The sequence below is a fragment of the Pagrus major genome, chromosome 21 (genome assembly GCF_040436345.1).
Source record: "Pagrus major chromosome 21, Pma_NU_1.0".
NCBI classification, from domain to species: Eukaryota; Metazoa; Chordata; class Actinopteri; order Spariformes; family Sparidae; genus Pagrus; species Pagrus major.
Window position 1 is genome coordinate 33,286,240 of NC_133235.1, and position 21,260 is coordinate 33,307,499.

Genomic DNA, 21,260 nt, shown 5'->3' on the forward strand with positions numbered 1-21,260 from the left:
TCTGATGGCTGAATTCCATTTAGCTGCTTCAGTTCAGGGTCCTGGTTTTGTTCCTGTTGGCTCACTGTCACACCATCATGGCTGACTGGGACACTTGAACAGAGCTGAGTCATCGTTAATGTTATTAGTAACACTTGTGCTTCTCCTTCTATGACGAGTCAAAATGTGTGCTGTGAAAAAGGCCTTTTGTCAGACAGCGGCCTTATCTGTGCGCCGCAGGGGCTGATGGGAGCTCTGAGGACCTGTTAGAAACCACGTGGCCCTCGTCTGATCTCGCAGCTCGTCCTCGTTTGGCCTCAGCTGCGTCAGAGCGCCACTTCTCCCCAGGTTCACCAGAGGAAACACCACTGCACAAAATGCTTTTCCTCCCAGCTGCTGCTCTGTGCTGTCTGTGTTCAGGTGAGTGTTTCCAGCCAATCAGGAGCCAACAAAGTCCACCTGGAACAAACACTGTCACACTGACCTTCATCTATCTGTCTGCTTCTCTACAGCGCTGGTTGCCATGGCAGCACAGCTGAGTCAGGACGATTTAACATTGACCAGGAGAGTTGATGGAGACGTCTCCTTCAGCTGTCGAGGAACTGACCAGTGTTACAGTGACTGGGTACGCTGGTACCAGAAGAAAGACACAGAAACATTCACAAGGATTCTGCGGATTAACAAGAACAGTTGTAACATAGATTACACATACAATCATCCTCAGCAAAATGATTTCTCAGTTGTGAAGAATCAGAACGGCTGTGAGTTGAAGATCCAGAAAGTTAAACTCCTTCATTCAGCCACCTACTACTGCTCCTGTCAGAAGAGAGATCCCCACAGTGAGAAATGATCCGAGCAGCCTGAACAAAAACCAACAGATGAACAGATGTCAAACAGTGTTTGTGACAGGAAGAGAGCAGTAAACCACAGCCCAGGTTCACATATTTCACCTCCATCTCAGCCACAGTCACAAACACACTGAACTAAGGATTTATTTCATATTATATTTATTTATATTTTGATCAGATATTCCAGCAGGTTTATTGTTGTTTCACACAGTGAGGAAAAAGGACACAAACACAAACACAATGATAAAATAAAGAGGAAAATAATTCAATGACAAACTCAAACATAATCCAGATGAATCAGTAAAACAACAAACATACTTCAGAATATTTCAATAAAATGATCTCAAACATAATCAAATGTTTACAGCCCAACGTCCTGCTGCTGAATAAAGTCCATCCGTCCCTCACAACACTAATGTCTCTGAATGAAAACACTTCCAGCAGCACTTGTTGTTTAACACCTTTCAGCAGATTTCACCACATCATTTCACTTTATTACATTTTAAAAGACAAATCTTGGACACGTCAGCTCAGGACTTTGTCCTTCTAGCAGCGGCTTATTAGGACGCTCGTCTTGTTGGACACATTTCCATCAGTTTCCTGTGGATGTTTCTGCTTCCCAGAGGATGAACCCTAACATTTATGGTGACCTCCTGACCTTTCCTCTAGCGCCACCATCAGGACAAAAGTGTCTCCAGACCGACACTTCAGCATCTGGAAAGTTAATGACTTGATTTTTAATCAACTGACTGAAAACTTTAAAGAATGAAACACTTTGTAACATTTAAAGCTGCACAAGTCAAGATTTTATATGAACAGAGGCTGAAATGACTTTGTGTCATCAAGGGCCGACAACAAACAAACAAACAAACAAACAAACATGGCCACAAAGGTCACATGTTTAAGAAGTGTTTCACTGCTCTTGTTGAAGAGGTAAAAAAGATGAACCTCCCAGAATGCACTGGGCTGCACTGGACCAATAAAGCCACTGCGAGGTGGGCGGGGCTTGGTTTTGGCTCGTCCGTTCTGAAACAGGAAACAAAATGGTGTCAGGCTGGTAACAAAGGATCTGGTGCTAAAATGTGTTTGTGAAAACATCTGAGGTGAGAAACAGTCGATGCAGGAATAGAATCTGTGTTTAGATTTGATCAGCATCGCCTCGTTTGACAGATTGACAGATTTGACTTTGTGTCCGGAGAGGCCAGACGGACACAAATGTACAAGTCAATGGTAGTTTGAACAATTTGTATTAAAGTCGGGGTCGGTAAGAGCCACACTTTCTCAGGTGTGTGCTTTATGCTAACGTTAGCCGCTACAGGAGTGTGTTGCTGCCGCAGCAGCTCTGTTATTGGCTCAGGGGGTCTGTGCGTGTGCTTTGTGCTACTTGTTTAGCGGCTGAACGACAGTCTGTCACTGCCGCTGCTGCTCATCGCTCTGTGGCTCAGGGGCTGTGTGCTTTGTGTTCCTGAGTTATCAAGCTGCTGAAGAGCAGGCTCAGAGGCTGTGGACAGTGAACGCAGCACATCGTCGTCGCTAACCATACCCAACCACCTCATGTCTCACTCACATAAGAGACCAGCTGACATTATCATCATGAACGTGAACAACAAACATGGCTGTTGTTAGTACTCACCACTGTCCAGCTAGCATGTTAGCATTGGGAACTTTCGCTGCACTTTCTCTGCCATTCTTGTGCCACTAGCTCGCTAACAGCTTTAGCAAACATCACCTCGCCCTGTGGAAGACTCCGGTCATACGCAGTGATGCAGAGTGCAAAGGTCAGAGTGCGAGCAGACAGACAGGTACGTATGTAGACAGACAGGTAGCCTGTCCAATCATTTCATACGGGTCAAATAGAACCATTGGACGGGCTTATTAGAGCCTGCAGCAGCCACAGATACTGGATTTATTTTCTGGTATTTGTCAGAGCGTTTGATTTATTGATTGCTGTCGGGATGTTCATGATCATCATCTGTAACCTGCGTTACAGCAACAATATGTAGAAATGTGTATTTTGTGCGATTTGCCAACACAACTGTGTAAATACAAATTCCAGGTTTCTGTAACAATTTGTCAGATGTAATGAAACGTTACATTTTAACTACAAACAAAACACTCAGGCCTTTTTTGCCGTGTGGCACTCAAAGTTTGAACAAGTGCTTCACACAACACAGCTCTGCGTCTGTCTGCAGACTTTTATTTAGTGAAGCTGTCTCTGACCACTAAAAGCCAGTCGGAGACTCTGTCTTTTGTCTTTTGTCTCTCGGTCACTGTCTCTGTCTCTGCTCTTAATTTCCTGTCAGCGTCCTCTTCTGTCTCTTCCCCTTTGTCATGATGTCCACGGAGGCTGCTGAGCCCGGTTCTGTTGCCCGTTCCGGCCCCGGACCTAAAACCCTCCTCCTTCCCCTGGCGGTCTGAAGCTGCTGTGACAGCGGTGTAAACACCAACACTCCCCGGCGGTGCTCCGAGCAGAGTCAGCTAGCAGAGCTAAGTCGTAGCTAACGTTAGCATCAGGTGGAGGCAGAGCAGCCGGAGGACATCAGAGGGAAAACCAGAAAACATTTTCTCCATAAAATATGATCCAGTTGGACTAAAGTCACTGATATGGTGCTGTGTGTGATGTGCTGCTGTAAAGAGTTACACACTGTGATGCTCCCCGCTCACCACAGTTACATAATGCAGGTTCTGGATTGTGGTTCTGACCTGATAGAACTTTATTGGCTCACAATAACAACTCTTGTCTGTGCTGCTGAACACCACAGTGGCTCCTGGCTCCAGAACCTGACAGGGGAGTGCAAAGTCAGCTTTCAATGGAAAAATACATTCAAGTACAAACAAAAACAAAAACTCTGAAAACAATTCAAATATTTTTTAAATAAACATTTCTGTGAATGTAAATTGAGCTCTAGCATGCTAACCAGCTAGCTCTCATATCATCTCAGCTGGGACATGTTGACATGTATGTGAAGGCAGGTTTGCTCCTCGGCCTGATAAGTCAACAAAATAAACTCACAAAATGTCCAGATAGAAAATATTTTGACACCTTTTCTCCTCAAAAACAGAAAAACACAACTGTACACCTTCTGAATTCAAGTTTCTGTCACACTGATGTTCTTAGTGGAGAGTAGAGGAGCCAGATGCAGACACGGGACACACAGAAAGTTATAATCAACACAAATTAACTTTACAAGGAACAAAACAAGGCAGAAGAGTCGAGGTCTCAGGCAGATCGTCTGGAGGCTGGTGAGGAGGGGAAAGAGACCTCAGGTGGGCTGCCTCGGGGCAGGACACATGTGGAGCTGTAGACCTCAGGACAATGGACAGAGCAGGTCTGGAGGGTGAAGGCCTGGACGCTGGCCACACAGATGGAGCCACACTGGAGGCTGGGCTGGAAAACAACCAGACTGGTGGAGCCGCTCTGCAGGACGACCCTGAAGGCCCGTGGTGCTGGTGGAGCAGCTCTAGAGGACTGGTGGGACCGGTGGTAAAGGAGGGATCTCTACAGGGGCGGCCGGCCAATAGAGGGCGAGAGGGCGTTGCCCTCCTTGAGCCACAAAAAAAGAAAATAATAAATGTAATTTATTATTATCATCATGTTCAGTATTATAATTTTCTTCATGAATGATTAAACTCTACAAGCTTTTACAACAGTGTGTCCTGTTTCTGAACACCTTATCAAACCAGTTGCAGCAGCAGCCATGTCTGTCCCTTTAGGGAGATTTCAGTCTGGTTGAAAATCGTCCAGACGCTCTGATCAACTTCCATTCTGAAGCTTTTAGGCTCAGCAATGCACCTCTATGGCTTCCTGGAGGCTTCACTAACACGTTTTCTTGGATGGTCCTCTTTCCAACCTGGAATGTTTTTCTTCTGACTTTGTTGATTTCATTTGCTTCATCAGCTCTTATTGTGGAAACAACATGGCCACTACATAGAAGATGTGATGAATTTTATTGCTGAGATGGTTTCAACAACACGTTGACAGAGGTTTCCACTAAAATATTGCTCTACGGTCGGAGGCTCATGTCTCTGATTATTCTGACACCACGGTCAAGTCAACATGGCTAACGTTACCACAACTCAGAGGAGGAAATCCATCGTGTTGTTGAGAGAAATACGGCTCAGTCGTCATAGTTATCAGGATGAACTGGCAATTAAACAATTACAACACTGCATTTATATCTCCTCAACAGTTGAACTGTAAACAGTTTTATTAATTGCACGTTATCAGGCCCAGTGCCACTGTCCTTTATTTGGCTCTAAGATGTAGTTACCTTTACATCTAAAGGTGTCTTGAGGGTGAACTCATGAATGGCGACCCATCTGTTGATGATCACTGTGTAATGTTCATCCAAACTGTACAAATAGTTAGACTTAGACAGATTTTATTGTCATTCTGTGAGCAACAAATGAACACAGAACGAAATTTCATTTCAGAGGCTCAACATAGAATTAAAATGAAAGTATATCAAAAAATACCACAATAAGAAAATAAATATCCAAAAACAGAAACATACTTAAAAGGGCAAATTACTGAAAGTGACATAGTTGAGTTAAGAATAAACAACAATTTTCACTTAGAGTTCAGCAGTTTGATGACATGGGGGAAAAAGCTGTTACAGAGCCTTGTGGTCCTGCATCGAATGCTGCAGAACCTCTTTCAGTCAGAGGCTTTGCAGCTTCCACACCACATGGAGATGCAGCTGGTCAGGATGCTCTCTATGGTGCTCCTGTAGAAGGTAGTGAGGATGGGCGGGGGCAGGAGGGCTCTCTTCATCCTTTGCAGGAAGTTCAGACGCTGCTGTGCCTTCTTGACCAGTGCCGCAGTGTTCACAGACCAGGTGAGGTTGTCTGTGATGTGCACCCCCAGAAACTTGGTGCTGCTGACTGCCTCCACATCTGTGTTGTTGATGAGAAGTGGAGCGTGGCTGGGCTGCTTCTCTGAAGTCGACAATGATCTCTTTGGTTTTTTCCACCTTCAGGATCAAGTTGTTTTTTCTACACCAGCCCACCAGCTGCTCCACCTCCTCCCTGTAAGCCAGGTCGTGGTCATCCCTGATGAGGCCCACCACTGTTGTGTCGTCCGCAAACTTCACAATGTGGTTGGTGGTAGCCCTTGGGACGTAGTCGTGAGTCATCAGAGTGAACAGCAGAGGGCTCAGGACACAGCCTTGAGGGGAGCCTGTGTTGAGGGTGATGACACTGGAGGTATTCTGACCAACCCGCACTGACTGTGGTCTTTCAGTGAGGAAGTCCAGCAGCCAGTTGCACAGGGGGTGCTGAAGCCCAGGGGTCCCAGTTTGTCTACCAGATGCTGTGGAATGATGGTATTAAACGCTGAACTGAAGTCCAGGAACAGCATCCGAACATGAGTGTTTTTCTCCTCCAGGTGTGCAAGGCTCAAGTGAAGAGTGGTGGAGATGGCATCCTCAGTGGAGTGGTTTGGCCGGTAGGCAAACTGGAAGGAGTCAAACGTGGCAGGGAGTCTGGAGGTGATGTGCTCCTTTACTAGTCTTTCAAAGCACTTCATCATAATGGGAGTGAGTGCGATGGGCCTGTAGTCATTTAGTGATGTGATTTGAGGTTTCTTTGGCACTGGGATGATGGAGGCAGTTTTAAAACATAATGGGACTTTGGCTTGATCCAGAGATGTGTTAAAAATGTCTGTTCGGACACAAGCTAGCTGATCTGCACATTCCCTGAGCACCCGCCCAGGTATGTTGGCAGGGCCCGGAGCCTTCCGTGTGTTGACACTCCTCAGAGACCTTCGCACCTCATCGTCACACGCAGGAGGGGCAATCCTGTCGTTGGTGGTAGTCCGTATGCCTTGTCACATATCCCTGGTGTTAGTGGGATCATGGAAAAAGTCTTGGATTTTTTTACTGTGAGCACACTTTGCTAGTCTGATGGCATGGTTCAAGTTGGCTCTTGCTGTTCTCAGTGCCATCTTGTCGCCAGACTTGAAAGCTGAGTTCCGTGCCTTTAGCATTTTGCGTACTTCATCAGTCATCCAGGATTTTTGGTTGGCCCGGGTGGTGATGGATCTGCTAGCGCTGACATCCTGCATTTGTTGATGTAGGCTGACACAGACATGGCATACTCATTTATGTTGATGTGATCGTTGTAAGTGGCAGCTGCTGTAAACATATCCCAAGCAAGTGCCGTTTTATAGGGGTTAGCTTTTAGCTTAGCTGTTAGTCCTCCCCGACAGCCGCGCTTAGTCCTTGGGGGAGAAGTCTGTGGCTGTTGGTGGAGCGGAGTGAGCGTGCTGAAGTCTGGGGAATGAGGAGTTCTTTGAGGTACTGGGGGGCATTGCCATGGATGCACTGGAATGTTAGGAGGGAGACTTTGTAGTCGATCCGAGTGGAGATGGGTCGCCAGTGTAGTGAGTGAAAAATGGTTGTAATATGCTCATATCTGCATACTCTCAGCAGGATTCTAGCGGCGCTGTTTTGAATGTGTTGTAATTTCTGTATGCTCTTGCTGGGAATCCTGCTGAGAAGTGCGTTACAGTAATCAAGTCTGGAGGAGACAAAGGCGTGGACAAGCTTCTCTGCATCTCTTAAGGTGAGTGTGGGACGAAGTCTGGCTATATTCCTTAGGTGGTGAAGTGTATGGGCTGTCGTCCTCAAAAAGGTGTCGGCGTGTAGTATGTTGATAACAGATTCTGCGGAGGCAAGGCTGGGTGGATTTGACAGAGCAATCTTTATTGAAACAGATCTCAAGCCAGCGGCCACTCCCTGGTATTCTCAAATCTCGGCAAAGTGATGCCCAAAATGCTTTGCCCTCTGCTCTATCAGAACTCCTCTCTGACCCTCAGTCTTAGGAGATCAACCAAAATCACCCCCGTTCTCTGGTGTGCAGGTCCTTTTTAGAGTTCATTTGCTCATGCCCGCCTGTTTCCTCTAATTGTTTACTTTTGGGACACTGAGAGCCCCTCTATCCTGTGTGAAAAGAATAGGTCTGCATAACACCTCTAGAGAATATCTCTCAAGGGAATATGTGTACGTGAATGTGTGTGTGTGACTATATTGATGTTATCTGAAGTTGACCTGCTAGTCTCTCTATACTTAGATGAAAATGTATACATCGAATCAATCTTGAACCTCTGAACTGGTCAGTCCTAAGTGTGGGCCTCTTCCTTTAGCTATTCTCTGACGCACACTACAGGACTAATATGTTGTTCTCCTGGACATGAGACCTCTACCTTGTCCCCTTCCCACATATACTTAAAGGGAAGCATCTGGTCCTGTCCCATCCTGTCCTGTCACTCAGAGCTCAGGAGGTATAAGAAACACTCAGACACTACAGTGTAAAAAGGATATTTTGCAGAGGTGATTGATGTGGGCCTCAAAGGTTAGCTGGGGGTCAAACCTGACACCAAAGTTAGTGACTGTTGATAATAGAGGGATGTCCTTGCCAGAGAAAGTAATGCAGGTTATGGAGGAGTTTCGAATCTGATGAGGGGAACCAATGAGGATGGCTTCAGTTTTCGAGCTGTTCAGCTGGAGAAAATTATGTCTCATCCACGCCCTTATCTCCTCCAGACATGCAGTGAGCATGGAGAGAGGTGATGCTGCTGATGGTGGTGAATGAGTGTCCGTTCTAATGTATAATTGCGTGTCATCTGCGTAGCAGTGAAAAGATATCCCAAAGCTTCTGATAACTTTACCGAGGGGAAGCATGTAGAGGATAAACAGGATGGGTCCAAGCACCGACCCTTGTGGAACCCCGCAGCCAACAGCATGTGAGCGAGACCTTGATCCTCCCATGGCAACGTATTTTGACCTGCCAGTGAGGTAGGACTCAAACCAGCTCAATGCTGTGCCTCTGAGGCCAACAGAGTCATGTAGACGCTGGAGCAGTATGTGATGGTCGACCGTATCAAATGCTGCAGATAGGTCGAGGAGGATGAGGAGGGATGGTGAACCAGAATCAGCAGTCATCAGCAGGTCATTTGTGACTCTCAATAAAGCTGTTTCCGTGCTGTGGGCGGAGCGGAAGCCAGATTGAAACTTTTCACAGATGTTGTTGTGTTGGAGGTGATCCTGTAGGTGGCCGGCAACTACTTTCTCAAGAAGTTTGGAGAGAAATGGCAAATTGGATATGGGCCTGTAGCTTGCAAGTACCTGAGGGTCAAGGGTGGGTTTCTTGAGAAGTGGTTTGATAATGGCTGTTTTTAGTGCAGATGGTATATGGCCAGTCTGAAGAGATTGGTTTATAACTGTGGTAATCAGAGGACAGAGGGCAGAGCTGTGCGCTTTCACCAGGGCAGTGGGAAAGGGGTTGAGGGCACAAGTGGAGGGTTTCATCCCTTTAATGGTGTCTTGCACCTCAAGTTGAGTGATTTCTGGAAAGGAGCAGAGGGGCGACGTGATATCAGTCTGAGGGTTGGCAGCTGGAGAGGGTTTTGAGGTTGAAGGAGGTGACTTATAGTGGAGAACAATTGCTTGGAATTTCCAGGACTGCTTTGGATGATGTTAGAGTAGAACTGTGACCGAGCGTCTTTAAGGGACTTGGAGTAAGTCTTTTGGTGGTCCCGATACACCAGCTTGTGGACAGTAAGTCCAGAAGCCTTGTATCGGCGCTCAAGGGCACGTCCAGCTGCCTTCATTTTCCGCAGCTCACTTGAATACCAGGGAGCAGAGCAGGAGAATGTTGCTGTCCTGACTTTGATGGGTGCATGGAAATCCAGAATGTTTCTCAGGGTTGTATTGTAGAAGTCCACAGTTTCAGTGACTGATGACATAGGCACAAGGTGGAGGTGTTTGAGGTCAGAAGCCAAATTTTTTGTGTCAATGTTTTTCAGGTTTCTGAAACATATTTCACGTTTGGGCTTGATATATGATGACAGAAAATGTAACTCCACAGAGATTACCTTATGGTCAGACACACCCATATCATACACATAAGGTCCACTTACAGGGGCAGAGTCAGTGATAACAAGATCCAAGATGTTCCCCTTGATGTGTGTGGGGGAGTCAACATGTTGCATGAGGTTTAAACAGTCCAGTAGCTGTAGGAACTCGGAGGCAAGGTGGCAGGAGGGGGTGTTGACATGGATGTTAAAATCTCCAAGAATTATGATGTTGGGGGAAGTTGAACAGAAGGTGGAAAGAAGATTGTACATATCTGGGATGAAATGTGGATTTGGTTTAGGTGGGCGGTAGATTAAAAGAACAGTCATGGGGAGAGGATGCTTGCTATTGAATGCAAGACATTCAAAAGAGGACAGTTCAGGGAGGGGCAGGGGAGACAGGACCAAGTGATTTAGGTAGATGACAGCCAAGCCACCACCACGACCAGAGCTGCGGGCTTGTTGGAGATAACCGTAGCCAGGAGGACAGGACTCATTTAAAACAGAAAATACATCTGGTTGATGCCAGGTTTCTGTTAGGCACATTATATCCAAACACTTCCTGTATGTGATCATGTATGAGGCATGATTTATTTGTGAGGGATTGGACATTGAAAAGTTCGATTTTAATGTTGGATGAAGTAGTGAGTCTGTGTACTTGTTTAAGTAGACTGAAATTCACCCCGCGCTTACTGACTGTGTCCATGCATGGCACTGTTGCAGCTGCTCCAGTGTCACTGCTACTAATCCATGGAGTGACAGCGCTCTGATGACGAGGGAGAGATGCGACAGGGCGCACAGCTGACCAGACGGAGGGAATGGCGTCATCAGACCGGGAGAAAACAAATTTTCTTCGAGAGCTTCTGTGGATGTACCGGAGCCGACGTAGGAGACCAAGTTCTTTTATGACCGACATACAGGCAGGAGTATTGTGGTAGTTTAGCTTCAACTCAACTCAACTCAACTCAAAATTTATTTATATAGCACTTTTAAAAACAACCTTAGTTGCCCAAAGTGCTGCACAACATACATAGAGTCAAGTGCTAGCAATATAGATAAAAACAGCATAAATCATCAACATAGAGTAACAATAAGATAGGGCAATAAGAACAATTACTAAGATAAGGTAAAACAAATAAAAGCTATACTAAAAGATGAAAATAACAGGTCAGGGTGTCAGGGTGAGTTGAAGGCCAGTGAGAAGAGGTGGGTCTTTAAAAGTGATTTAAAATGTTCCAGAGTTTCAGCTGCTCTAATATGGACTGGTAGGTTGTTCCATAAATTAGGGGCCACAACTGAAAATGCTCTGTCGCCCTTGCTCTTTAGTTTCGATCTGGGGCAAACCAGCAGTAACTGGTTGCTTGACCTCAATGCTCTAGCTGGAGTGTGAGGCTTAATGAGGTCAGATAAATAAGGAGGGGCTAGACCATTCAGGCTTTTAAAAACAAACAATAAGATTTTGAACTTAACCCTGAACTGGACAGGGAGCCAGTGAAGAGAGGTAAGAATAGGGGATATGTGATCAGGTCATTTTTTTGCCTGTCAACAATCGGGCTGCTGCATTTTGGACAGCCTGTAGGCGGTTCAAAGACTGCTGGTCCAGTCCAACATAAAGAGAATTGCAATAATCGAGACGACAGGTGACAAATGCATGGATCGCCCTCTCAAAGTCAGGTAGGGGGGGATAGGGCTTCACCTTACTTAGTAGTCTTAGCTGGAAAAAGCTAGATTTGACGACTGAACTTATCTGTCTGTCAAATTTAAAAGCAGAATCAAAGATAACTCCTAGGTTCCTAGCAGTAGGGTGACAGTAGGAGGCTAGTGGACCAATAATGCTGTTACAGAATTCGCAAATAGAATTACTACTGTTTTTGATTTGTTAATATTCAGGAAATTTAAAGCCATCCACGTGTGAACATCATTGAGACAGTTCAGCAGAGCTTGGGTGGAGGCAGGGCTATTGGTTTGAATAGGCAGGTAGATCTGTAGATCATCAGCAAAACAATGAAATGATATATTGTGTTTTTTAAATATGGACCCCAGGGGAAGCATATAAATTGAAAAAAGAATAGGGCCCAAGATGGACCCTTGGGGCACCCCACAGTTAAGAGGGGATGTGGCAGAGGTGTGTTCACCCATATGAACAGAAAAACACCTCTCTCATAAATAAGATTTAAACTATGTGAGGGCTGTGCTTTTAAGGCCTGCACACTGGTCGAGACGTGATAACAATATTTCGTGATCTACAGTGTCGAATGCAGAAGTTAGGTCCAGGAGCACTAGAGCAGCTGAGTTACCAGAGTCAAGAGTTAAAAGCAAGTCATTAAAAACTCTAAGGAGGGCTGTTTCTGTGCTGTGGCGTATTTTAAAACCAGACTGGAATTTTTCAGAAATGCCATGAAGGTCAAGGTGTGACTGGAGCTGTTCATAAACAACCTTTTCCAAAACTTTTGACAAAAAAGGAAGTTTAGAAATGGGTCTATAGTTCGACAGAACAGATGGGTCAAGGTTGTTCTTTTTGATAAGAGGCTTCACCACAGCATGTTTGAAAGCAGCCGGCACACAGCCAGACATCAAAAAGGAATTAATCAGGTCGACAATACAAGGCCATAAGGTGCAAAAAGCATCCTTTAAAAAGCGGGATGGGATGCTATCAAGGGGACAGGAAGATGGCCGTAGCTTCTGGACTATTTTGGTTAGAAGAAAGAGCGACACCTGCTCAAATGCCTCAAAACTAACTGAGGATATAGGACAAGCAGCAGGATCAGAGGTAAGAGGGGAGGGGATAGATCTGATAGCAGAGATCTTGTCATTAAAAAACTGAAGAAATTTCTCACAGTGCAGGTGAAGATACAATGGAAGAAGAGTTACAGGTATTTAAAAGATAATTCAGTGTATTAAAAAGAAACTGAGGTTTATGGCTATTGTTTGACACAACAGTGGGAAAAAAATTAGTTTTTGCAGCTTTAACAGCTTTCTGATAGTCGGATAAACTATCTCTTAAAATATCTAATGAGATTTGAAGACGATCTTTCTTCCACTTTCTCTCAGCGCGTCTGAGAGAGTGGGTGGTGTCATTTAGCCATGGTTCTGTCAGCGGCTTAGAGCGTTTCAATCTAAAAGGTGCCACCAAGTCCATTAAGTCACTACATGTAAAATTAAAAAGAGCTATGATCTCGTTAACACTGAGATTACAGCGGTCCTCGCAGGTGAGGAGCCCAGAGGCATTAAATGCTTCAGAAAACTGAGAAACCGTGAAACAGTTAATAGTTCGCACGCGGCGCGCTGGAGCGCATGGTTTGACATTAGAGGAAGGCACAGTAACAGTAAATTAAACAGCAAAATGATCGGACATATGAGTGTTACAAATGTCAGTGATGTGAATCTTTAGACCATGGGAAAGCACCAGGTCCAGTGTGTGTCCTTTTTCATGCGTCGGCCCAGCCACCGACTGGGTGAGATTAAACGAGTCAATAAGGTTCATAAAGTCTTTGGCCAAGGGCCTTGATTCACAACAGACATGTATATTAAAGTCACCAACAATTATGAACCGATCATATCTCAGTGCTGTTTCTGCCACAAAGTCAGCAAAATCCTGTATGAAATCCTTGTTGAACTGAGGTGGGCGATAAATCAGCGCGCACAGAATCGGAGAAGTTAAGTTCAACACAAATGTCTGCAGTTCAAAGGTAGAAAAGGAGTCAGATGATGACTGCTGGCATTGGAAACCGGATTTATATACCGACGCTAGCCCCCCTCCTCTGCCGGTGGTCCGTGGGGAGCTGAGGAATAGACAGCCAGGAGGGAGAAGCTCAGAGAATGGGGTGAACTCACCAACTTGCAGCCACGTCTCCGTCAGGAACATAAAATCCAGTTCATGTGAGGTGGTGAAATCATGTAGCAAGAACGTCTTGTTTACAATTGATCTAGCATTAAGAAGAGCGAATTGGAGATCCATTTCCTCGTGTCCAGGTGTCGTGGCACGAGACAGCTGCCGGAGATTCGCATGGTTCACGCCACCGTAGCGGGCTCGGCTCCGCCTCGGGTGAGGAGTTTCCACCGGTGTGCATGGTTGGTTCCCTGGCAAGTGACGGGGCACAATAGGCTGGATCCACCGGAGTCCCATTGGCCAGGATGCCGTAGAGAATTCACTTGGGGGATGATGAGGATTGGTTTTTCGGCCAGTTCTCAGATAGGCCTTGATTCTCACCATTCTCACCCCGCTTCCTCCGTTTTTTGGAGCGTTTCTTCCAGAGGGAGACAGGTGAGCGACACAGGTAGGCTGGTATGGACGCCAGGAATGGTGGGCATCTTGAAGTTCCATCACCAGATTCATACCTCACCAACTTCTCTTGAGATGTTTTAATGTCAAAAAGTGCTTGGCGATCATACACCATGAGAGCAGACACATCCTGACAAAGAACATTAAATAAAATTATTGCAAACAGCAATCGAAGCAGAGCTGACAGACGGCCGGCCGCACACGCTGGCGCCATCTTTTCCTCCAGCTTCATCAGTTGAGCAGCAGAAAAGTTCATTACGCCGGGCGTTTGGGCTCCGCGTCTGTTGTTAGCCATCAGCCACAGAGGTAGCACACACAGGAGGAGAAACACTCGGGGGCGAGTCACTCTGCACAGAGGGTACATCAGGGACATGGCCGGTGAAGTCGAGACCGGAGAGTATGAAGCGTGTCGCGTGTCCAGGGAGCCAAGAGCAGGAGATACAGGCAGGATTGAGAGTGCCGAGGCCAGTTAGCTGTCCTGCTAACCACCAATACCTGTTCGTTGACACTTGCTACCAGCCACAGGATGGATAGAGAAATCGCCCAAGTCAGTAAGATCCGTGCATCAACCTGGCAGTTCCACCGATGAATCACTCACAGAAATTGGTGGCAAGAGTAGTCAGTATTGCAGCTTTTTTAGTAGTTCTTGCTCAAGACTTAAAACTTAAAACTAAAACTTGAAGCTTGAGGGGAGAAGCAGCGAACAGACAGCGCCAGCGTCCTCTCTCCCCCTGTGTTTGCAAAGATCTGAAGGTCATGACAATATCAGCTGCGTTCATTTACCTAAGTCACCTCAGACATCATCACAACAGTTGCCCCCCTGAGAGCTTTGGCAGGAGCTGCCACTGGAGCTGGTGGAGCTGTCAGAGTCAGGAAAACAAGAGGTTACAGAACCACAGCCACAGGAGACTGATTCAGCACAGGAACTGGAGACAGCTGCAGCTCAGCTCAGACAGGTTGCTGCAGAACAGGAACAGAGGACTGCTGCAAGGCAGAGCAGGAGGCCGGCAGCTGGAGGTCTGGACGGGTATCAGGAAAGACCACTGGTCCGGCTCTGGAGCGAGTCTGCTGACCCGCCGACAAGGAAGCGGGAACAGGTGTCGACTGGGCCACCAACTGAGGACCAGGGACTGGTGGACCTGCTGGTGGAGCTAGATAAAAAGTCAGAATCAACAAAGTCAGTGAATGAAGTTCATCCTCTAGGGACCAAGAACGTCTGTAGAAAATGTCATGTCAGTCCATCCATCCATCCTTTGGTCCAGGTCCAATCCATGTGGACTAAAGTAGTGGAGCGACAGACATTAGCATCCAAAGAGCAACACTGCTAGTGTGTCTAAAAAGACAATAAAAGAAGAGACAGTCATGTTGATATGAACATTAGAGAAACACATCATGGAGCTGAAATATGATCCTGCTTCATCATTTGGACTCATTCACCTCAGCCGACACGTTCAACAGCACACAGGTTTTTGTATTACTCTGTCTCACTGTGGGAGGATGGTGGTCTTTCAAGACATACTACTACTTAATCTTTCTCTCTGGAACTAAACTGTTTGTATCAGGTAAGAATAAAGCTTCATTTTCCTTCAGTTGTTTTATTGAACAAGTTGAAAATGTGTTTTTAATGAGTTTCTGCTGCTTCAGGCTTTACATGTTAGTTTGTTCATAATTAGTAGAGAATTCTTGCAGCCATGCAGCTATTGTTACATAAAAAGGTTCATAACTCCTGAAAAGATGTTTAAATCTCACTGCACAACTGAAGTTCTTCTTTATTTCTGCAGGAGATCAAACTGATTCATATAGAAAAAGTTTGATATTGACAATGTTACAAATATACAGTATTTGATCCTCTCAGTAATTCAGCACCATCTCTTGTTTTTATAAAACAACATCATATATGATATTAAACATCATTTAATATATGTCAGGAAATGTATCTGAAAAACATCTAACTTTAAATATGTTGTATAGGATAATTAATAAGTCTTTATTAAATGGTCCAACTGACCTCATGACAATTGTATTTTATATGATGGTACATATGTCTTTTAGTGTGAGATATATTTATACATGAAGACAAACAGACACTGAATATGATCTTACAATAAATATAAAATATACTCATTAGACTAAAATATAATATAAATACGTATATATTTTAAAAATATATATAGTATGATAAACAATGGCACATGAAAATATATATTTTTATGGTGATTGACTTAAATAATTGATATATAATAATAAATATATTAATTAATAATTTCATGTATAATTTAAACAACAAAAAAGAATAATGTCAAACCTAATTTCAAATACTTAAATGTAAATGTATTAGCAGCACTTGATGATAATATTGTGTACACATGTCGAAGTATCCTTGAGCAAGATACTGAACCCCAAAATTGCTCCTGATGTGCAGATGGCACCTTAAGTGGCAGCCTCTGCCATCAGAAAGGTCCCTGTGATGAGCTGGCGACTCGTCCAGTGGTGTACCCTGGCCTTCGCCCATAGAGTAACTGGGATTGGCTCCAGCAACCCCCGCAACCCCCTGAACGGGGGATAAGAGGGGGGTAACATCCCCGCGACCCTCACGGAGAAAGCAGCAGATAATGAGATGAGATGAGACATTTAATTTAATCATATGTGAAGTTCCTGTGAAGGATCAATAAATTCTTACCTTTCTTCATATTATATTACAAAGCAGTCGTTATTCATATTTGACATATCTGAACATATCATTGTAATTGTGTATAAATGTAAAAATACTGAAAAAGCATTATGATATTATTGATGTACTGACTTGTTTTTCTTTAGCGGCTGGACTAAAGTACACCGTGGTAAATCTGTCATATGTTAGTATTTCATGTGAAGTATATATATATATATATATATATATATATATATATATATATGTATATATATATATATATATATGTATGTATATATATATATATATATATATATATATATATATATATATATATATATATATTTTGTTGTAAAACATATTAACTTAATATTTAAAGAAACTTTTGAATTTTGCAAAAGAACATTTTCATAATTATATCAAATTTTATATCATTAAACCAACAAAGTTTTACCTTCTTTTATATTAAAATTACATCTTTTTTTACATTAATCATATGAAAACATGTATCTGTTATTGTGTATTAAGTGTAAATATTTATGAAAAACATGAAATTCAAGATGCATTTTTTAAAAATATTTATAATATGTGGTGGATAATGTAAACATTAAAATGGCAGCGCGTACTAAACTTGAGGGTAAATATGTCCTTTATTATAATATGTCTTTTATCATGATACACATGAAGATTTTCCATCGTATGAAAATATGATGTTATATTATTATTAGTAAACGTCATAATAATGATGAATGTGCACATTGAAAGAAAGAAGTGCTGAACACATGATGTTGTTTGTCCCCATATAACATATGATGACATGACATGATGAGTGTGTTTGATGTGCAGGTGAATCCAGTCTATGTGTTGGACTTTGTGCTGTATTGATGAGTAGTTTAGTGATCAGAGTCCATGTAGTTTCCAGGATCACACTGAATGCAGTGCAGTGCTGTAAGCTGCTGTTGACTGTGTCAATGTGTGTCTGTCCTTCTTGTTGCTGCTGTCAAACTTCAGATGAGCAGGTAGTGAAGCCCGTGGTGAGCGTGTACCCAGCAGCATCCAGAGCCCACCTGGAGGGGAAGAGCTCCCTGCTGTGTGTGGCCTCAGCCATGTTTCCTCCTCTGGTCCAGTTCTCCTGGAACAGACGAAAGGAGAATGAGGAGGAGTGGCTCCCTGCTGAGGGAGAGCAGCTGGAGCTCAGAGAGTCGGGACGCACCGCCGCCATCTTCCTCGTTGATCAGGACCCTTTCTACACGTATAAATACCGCTGCTCCGTCCAGCACGAGGGGGGCACAGTGGAGGCCCAAAGAGAACAAGGTAATGAAGGCTTGGTGACTGTGTTCAGCAATGTCAGCTTCATGTGGAGACGCTATCAAAGACAGCAGAGGAGCAGAGGACTGACATTTCTTTTGGACTCTTTTCTGTTTCAGAGGTTCCACCAGGTCCTGGGCCGTCTCAGTACCAGGTCAGGCTTCTCTGTGTGCTCTACACAGTGCTGATAGTGAAGAGTCTGGTGTACTGCTGTGGACTCTCTCTGCTGATGATCCTCTGAAACAAGGGACCGTCCACCAACTGCACACATGCTGACTGACTGTTTTCTGCTCGCCTTTTCTCACCATCAAATCTCATCAGTTCATCTCATTGATCACTTTGATCAGCAGTCACAAATGTATATTTTCATGTTTTGTGGTTGTTTGTGAAACAGATCTTTTTATGCACAGATTAGATACAGTCATCCTACATATATAATTACATATATAGACACATATATTTGCAGTGACTGAGTATAAATTCTGTGGTATAGTGTTATTTTCATCCTCGAGTTTATTTCCACTTTGAATTGTGACTTGTATAATAACAGAAAATGAAGCTGAATCATTAGCTGTCTGCTAGATATTTGATTGTTTTACTATTTTTCTCTTCTTGTCTTTCTTTTTAATACATGATGCCGAGTGTGGCAGCTTTGACAAATTATTTCAGTGCAACATTCTCAATAAAGTGAAAAATCACAGTGTGTGTTTTAGAAACAGCCTTGTTTTTATGGATTTCAGTTTGGCTTCAGAGCAACAGTCAGAAACAGAATCAACTTCATGGGCCATGTATGTTGACACCTACAAGTCATTTGACTCTGGTTGTAAGTAGCTCTCAATATACTTTCACACAGCAGCAAGAACAAATGTACAGGAAGATGTGAATATAAGCATACAGCTAAACAAGGACAACAAAGCTAAAGAAAGAGAAGCAAACAGAAACATATAGCTATTATATACAAGTCAGTAGGTGAGGCTGTGCCACCAGGTTCAGTGCTGAGCCCCTTTTATAATTGTGTCAGTGTGGATGTAAAACTCTACGCTGATGACACTGTTGTTTACACACATGAACAAACCGCAGAGCGAGCTGCTTTGAAGCTACCACTGCTATAAAATGATCACACAGCAGCTTCATCAGTCTGCCTCCAGTTTTAATGATGGCTAAATGATGGCTGTGTTTATTTTTCATCAACCAATAAAATGTCATTTAACTCTTAGAGCGTCATCGAGATGAAATGGATTGGTAATTACTGATTATACGTCAACTAAGATTTATATTTATGTAACACATTTCAAGACTGAATCACAAAATGCTTCACAAAGAAAAACAAAATATATAAATCATAAAGAAAATATGACATCATTTACTCACATTATGAACATTTATATAAAAACAGGATAAAAAAAGGATAAATGATAAATTGTCTTTGTATTGATGTTGTTAAAAATATGCACACTATGATCCTTTCCCACATGTCTTAATATGTTGTGTTATGTTCAAGTTGGGGGCCAGCTGCAGAAACTCAGTAGTAAAAGTAAGAATCATCATTGAATGATACTCATCAATAATAATTAATAACCAGGACGTTGTTTGTATTCTAGCTAAACTTGGAGTAAAAGCTTCACCTGAACCTCCTGAGATGTGTTTGATTTAAAATCGATCCTTGAAGCAGTTTTGCGTCTCGTCTCCACCAGCTGAGCAGCAAAAGCAGAACAACAGCGCCATCCTCAGCTTGTTATCAGTGTTTACACCAGAATCATTCCGCGTGTTTTGACGGCAGTCACACACCATCACACAATACATGAGTGAAGTTGTGTTTGTTAGTCAGAGGAAAACAGCCATTAAGCTTAAAAACAGGCTTCATGCCACAATAATGTGTCACATAAGGAGCGGTGTGAGTGAAGCACAGACAGCTGCACTGATACAAACTGAAGCTAGAAGGTGACTGACAGGAGATCAGTGGCTCAGTGGGGTTAACCAGGTGAACTGTTTGAAACTGACCACTGACAGAGATGGACACTCGACTCTGACAGCAGCTTTCTGATCAGCTGGAACCTCATTACGAGACCTGAGGTGAACCAACATGGACGCTCCACTTCTGCTTCATAAACACAAACAGATTTATATTTTTCAACAACAAGATGACTTGTTTGTCTCTGTGGTTTGTGTTTCTGTCTGAGTGGTTTGTGTTCTGTCGCTCTGATCGGTGAGAACAGATGAACGACATGTTTCTGTAAATGTTACAGTCGTGGAGTCGCTGCTTCAAATCCTCTCGTGGTCATTTAAACACTTTGAGGGCCAAAAGTTTGAATTTGTCTGAAATTGTATTTTTTAGAGAGAAGAAATTTATGAGAGGATGGAAGATTTCATAAACATCAACATTTAACAATTGTTTCTTTTTTTTAGCTGCAAAAACAATTTAATGAGAAAAGAAACAAGAAAGTCAAACGATTATTAATCATGATGTACAGATCATGTATCATTATATATAATAATGATATATTACTACACATTATTATATATATATATCAACAGTTTGATTAAATTGTGTTTTAGTATTATTTAATAATTATGAAACAAGTTAAATGTGAGAAAATGAACCTTTACACACACTGACAAATATACAGTATATGTGGACTTTGCTCCGTTCATCAAAACAAGCTGAAGGATATTTCACTGGATGTTTCTGTAGTTTTGCATATAAAGCACAAGTTTTTATATGTTTGTTGTTGTATTCACTGAATATTTAAAAACTATGCCTTTTCTGTGTGTAATTAATCTATTCTCAGTATTATTTATATGATTGTGTGTTTGTCTCCCAGCTGAATAAGACAGATGAAAGCTGAGACAGTGAGTACTGAGCGCTGAAATCAAACTGAAGTTCCTGTAATTCTTTAACTGGAGTCCGTGGTCGTAACTGTCATTGTGTTGTTCATGTGAACAAGTGCAGCTGACGGTGAGAAGGCTGCAGAGCAGAAATCCACACAGCCCGTCTGCTGCAGGAAGGAAGTGCTGGTTGGCTCTCAACAGTTTTTTATGAGTCCTAATAACCACTGAGAACAGATTCACATCTGCTGCTGTACACACTCATCAACTCCTCTCCCTCTCTGGACTGGTTTGTCTTTTCTCTTGTTGTCTGGAAGCCTTTTTTCCACTGAGCCCTCCACCCACACAAAGTTGAACTGAGCCCAGAGACCAACAGTGACCCCCCACCTGGAGCTCACGTCCATGGACTTTATTCATGGTGATTTTAGCCATCAAAGCTTCACTTTACAGTTCACACTTGGTGTTGATGAGAGCCAACAAGTCCTCATAGAAAACTGACAAAAGGCTTCTTTG

At 43.4% G+C, this 21,260-nt stretch overlaps 1 protein-coding gene across 1 annotated transcript; it reads left to right on the top strand.

Annotated features, from left to right (window-relative positions):
* Positions 1 to 356: 356 nt before the first annotated feature.
* LOC141016783 (immunoglobulin lambda-1 light chain-like) lies at positions 357 to 18,637 on the top strand. Its single transcript, XM_073491327.1, has 5 exons — positions 357 to 399; positions 492 to 807; positions 15,482 to 15,525; positions 17,625 to 17,941; positions 17,977 to 18,637. The coding sequence occupies exons 1-5, from the start codon at positions 357 to 359 to the stop codon at positions 18,160 to 18,162; spliced, it is 906 nt and encodes a 301-aa protein (XP_073347428.1). The 3' UTR covers positions 18,163 to 18,637.
* The last annotated feature ends 2,623 nt before the right edge of the window (positions 18,638 to 21,260 follow it).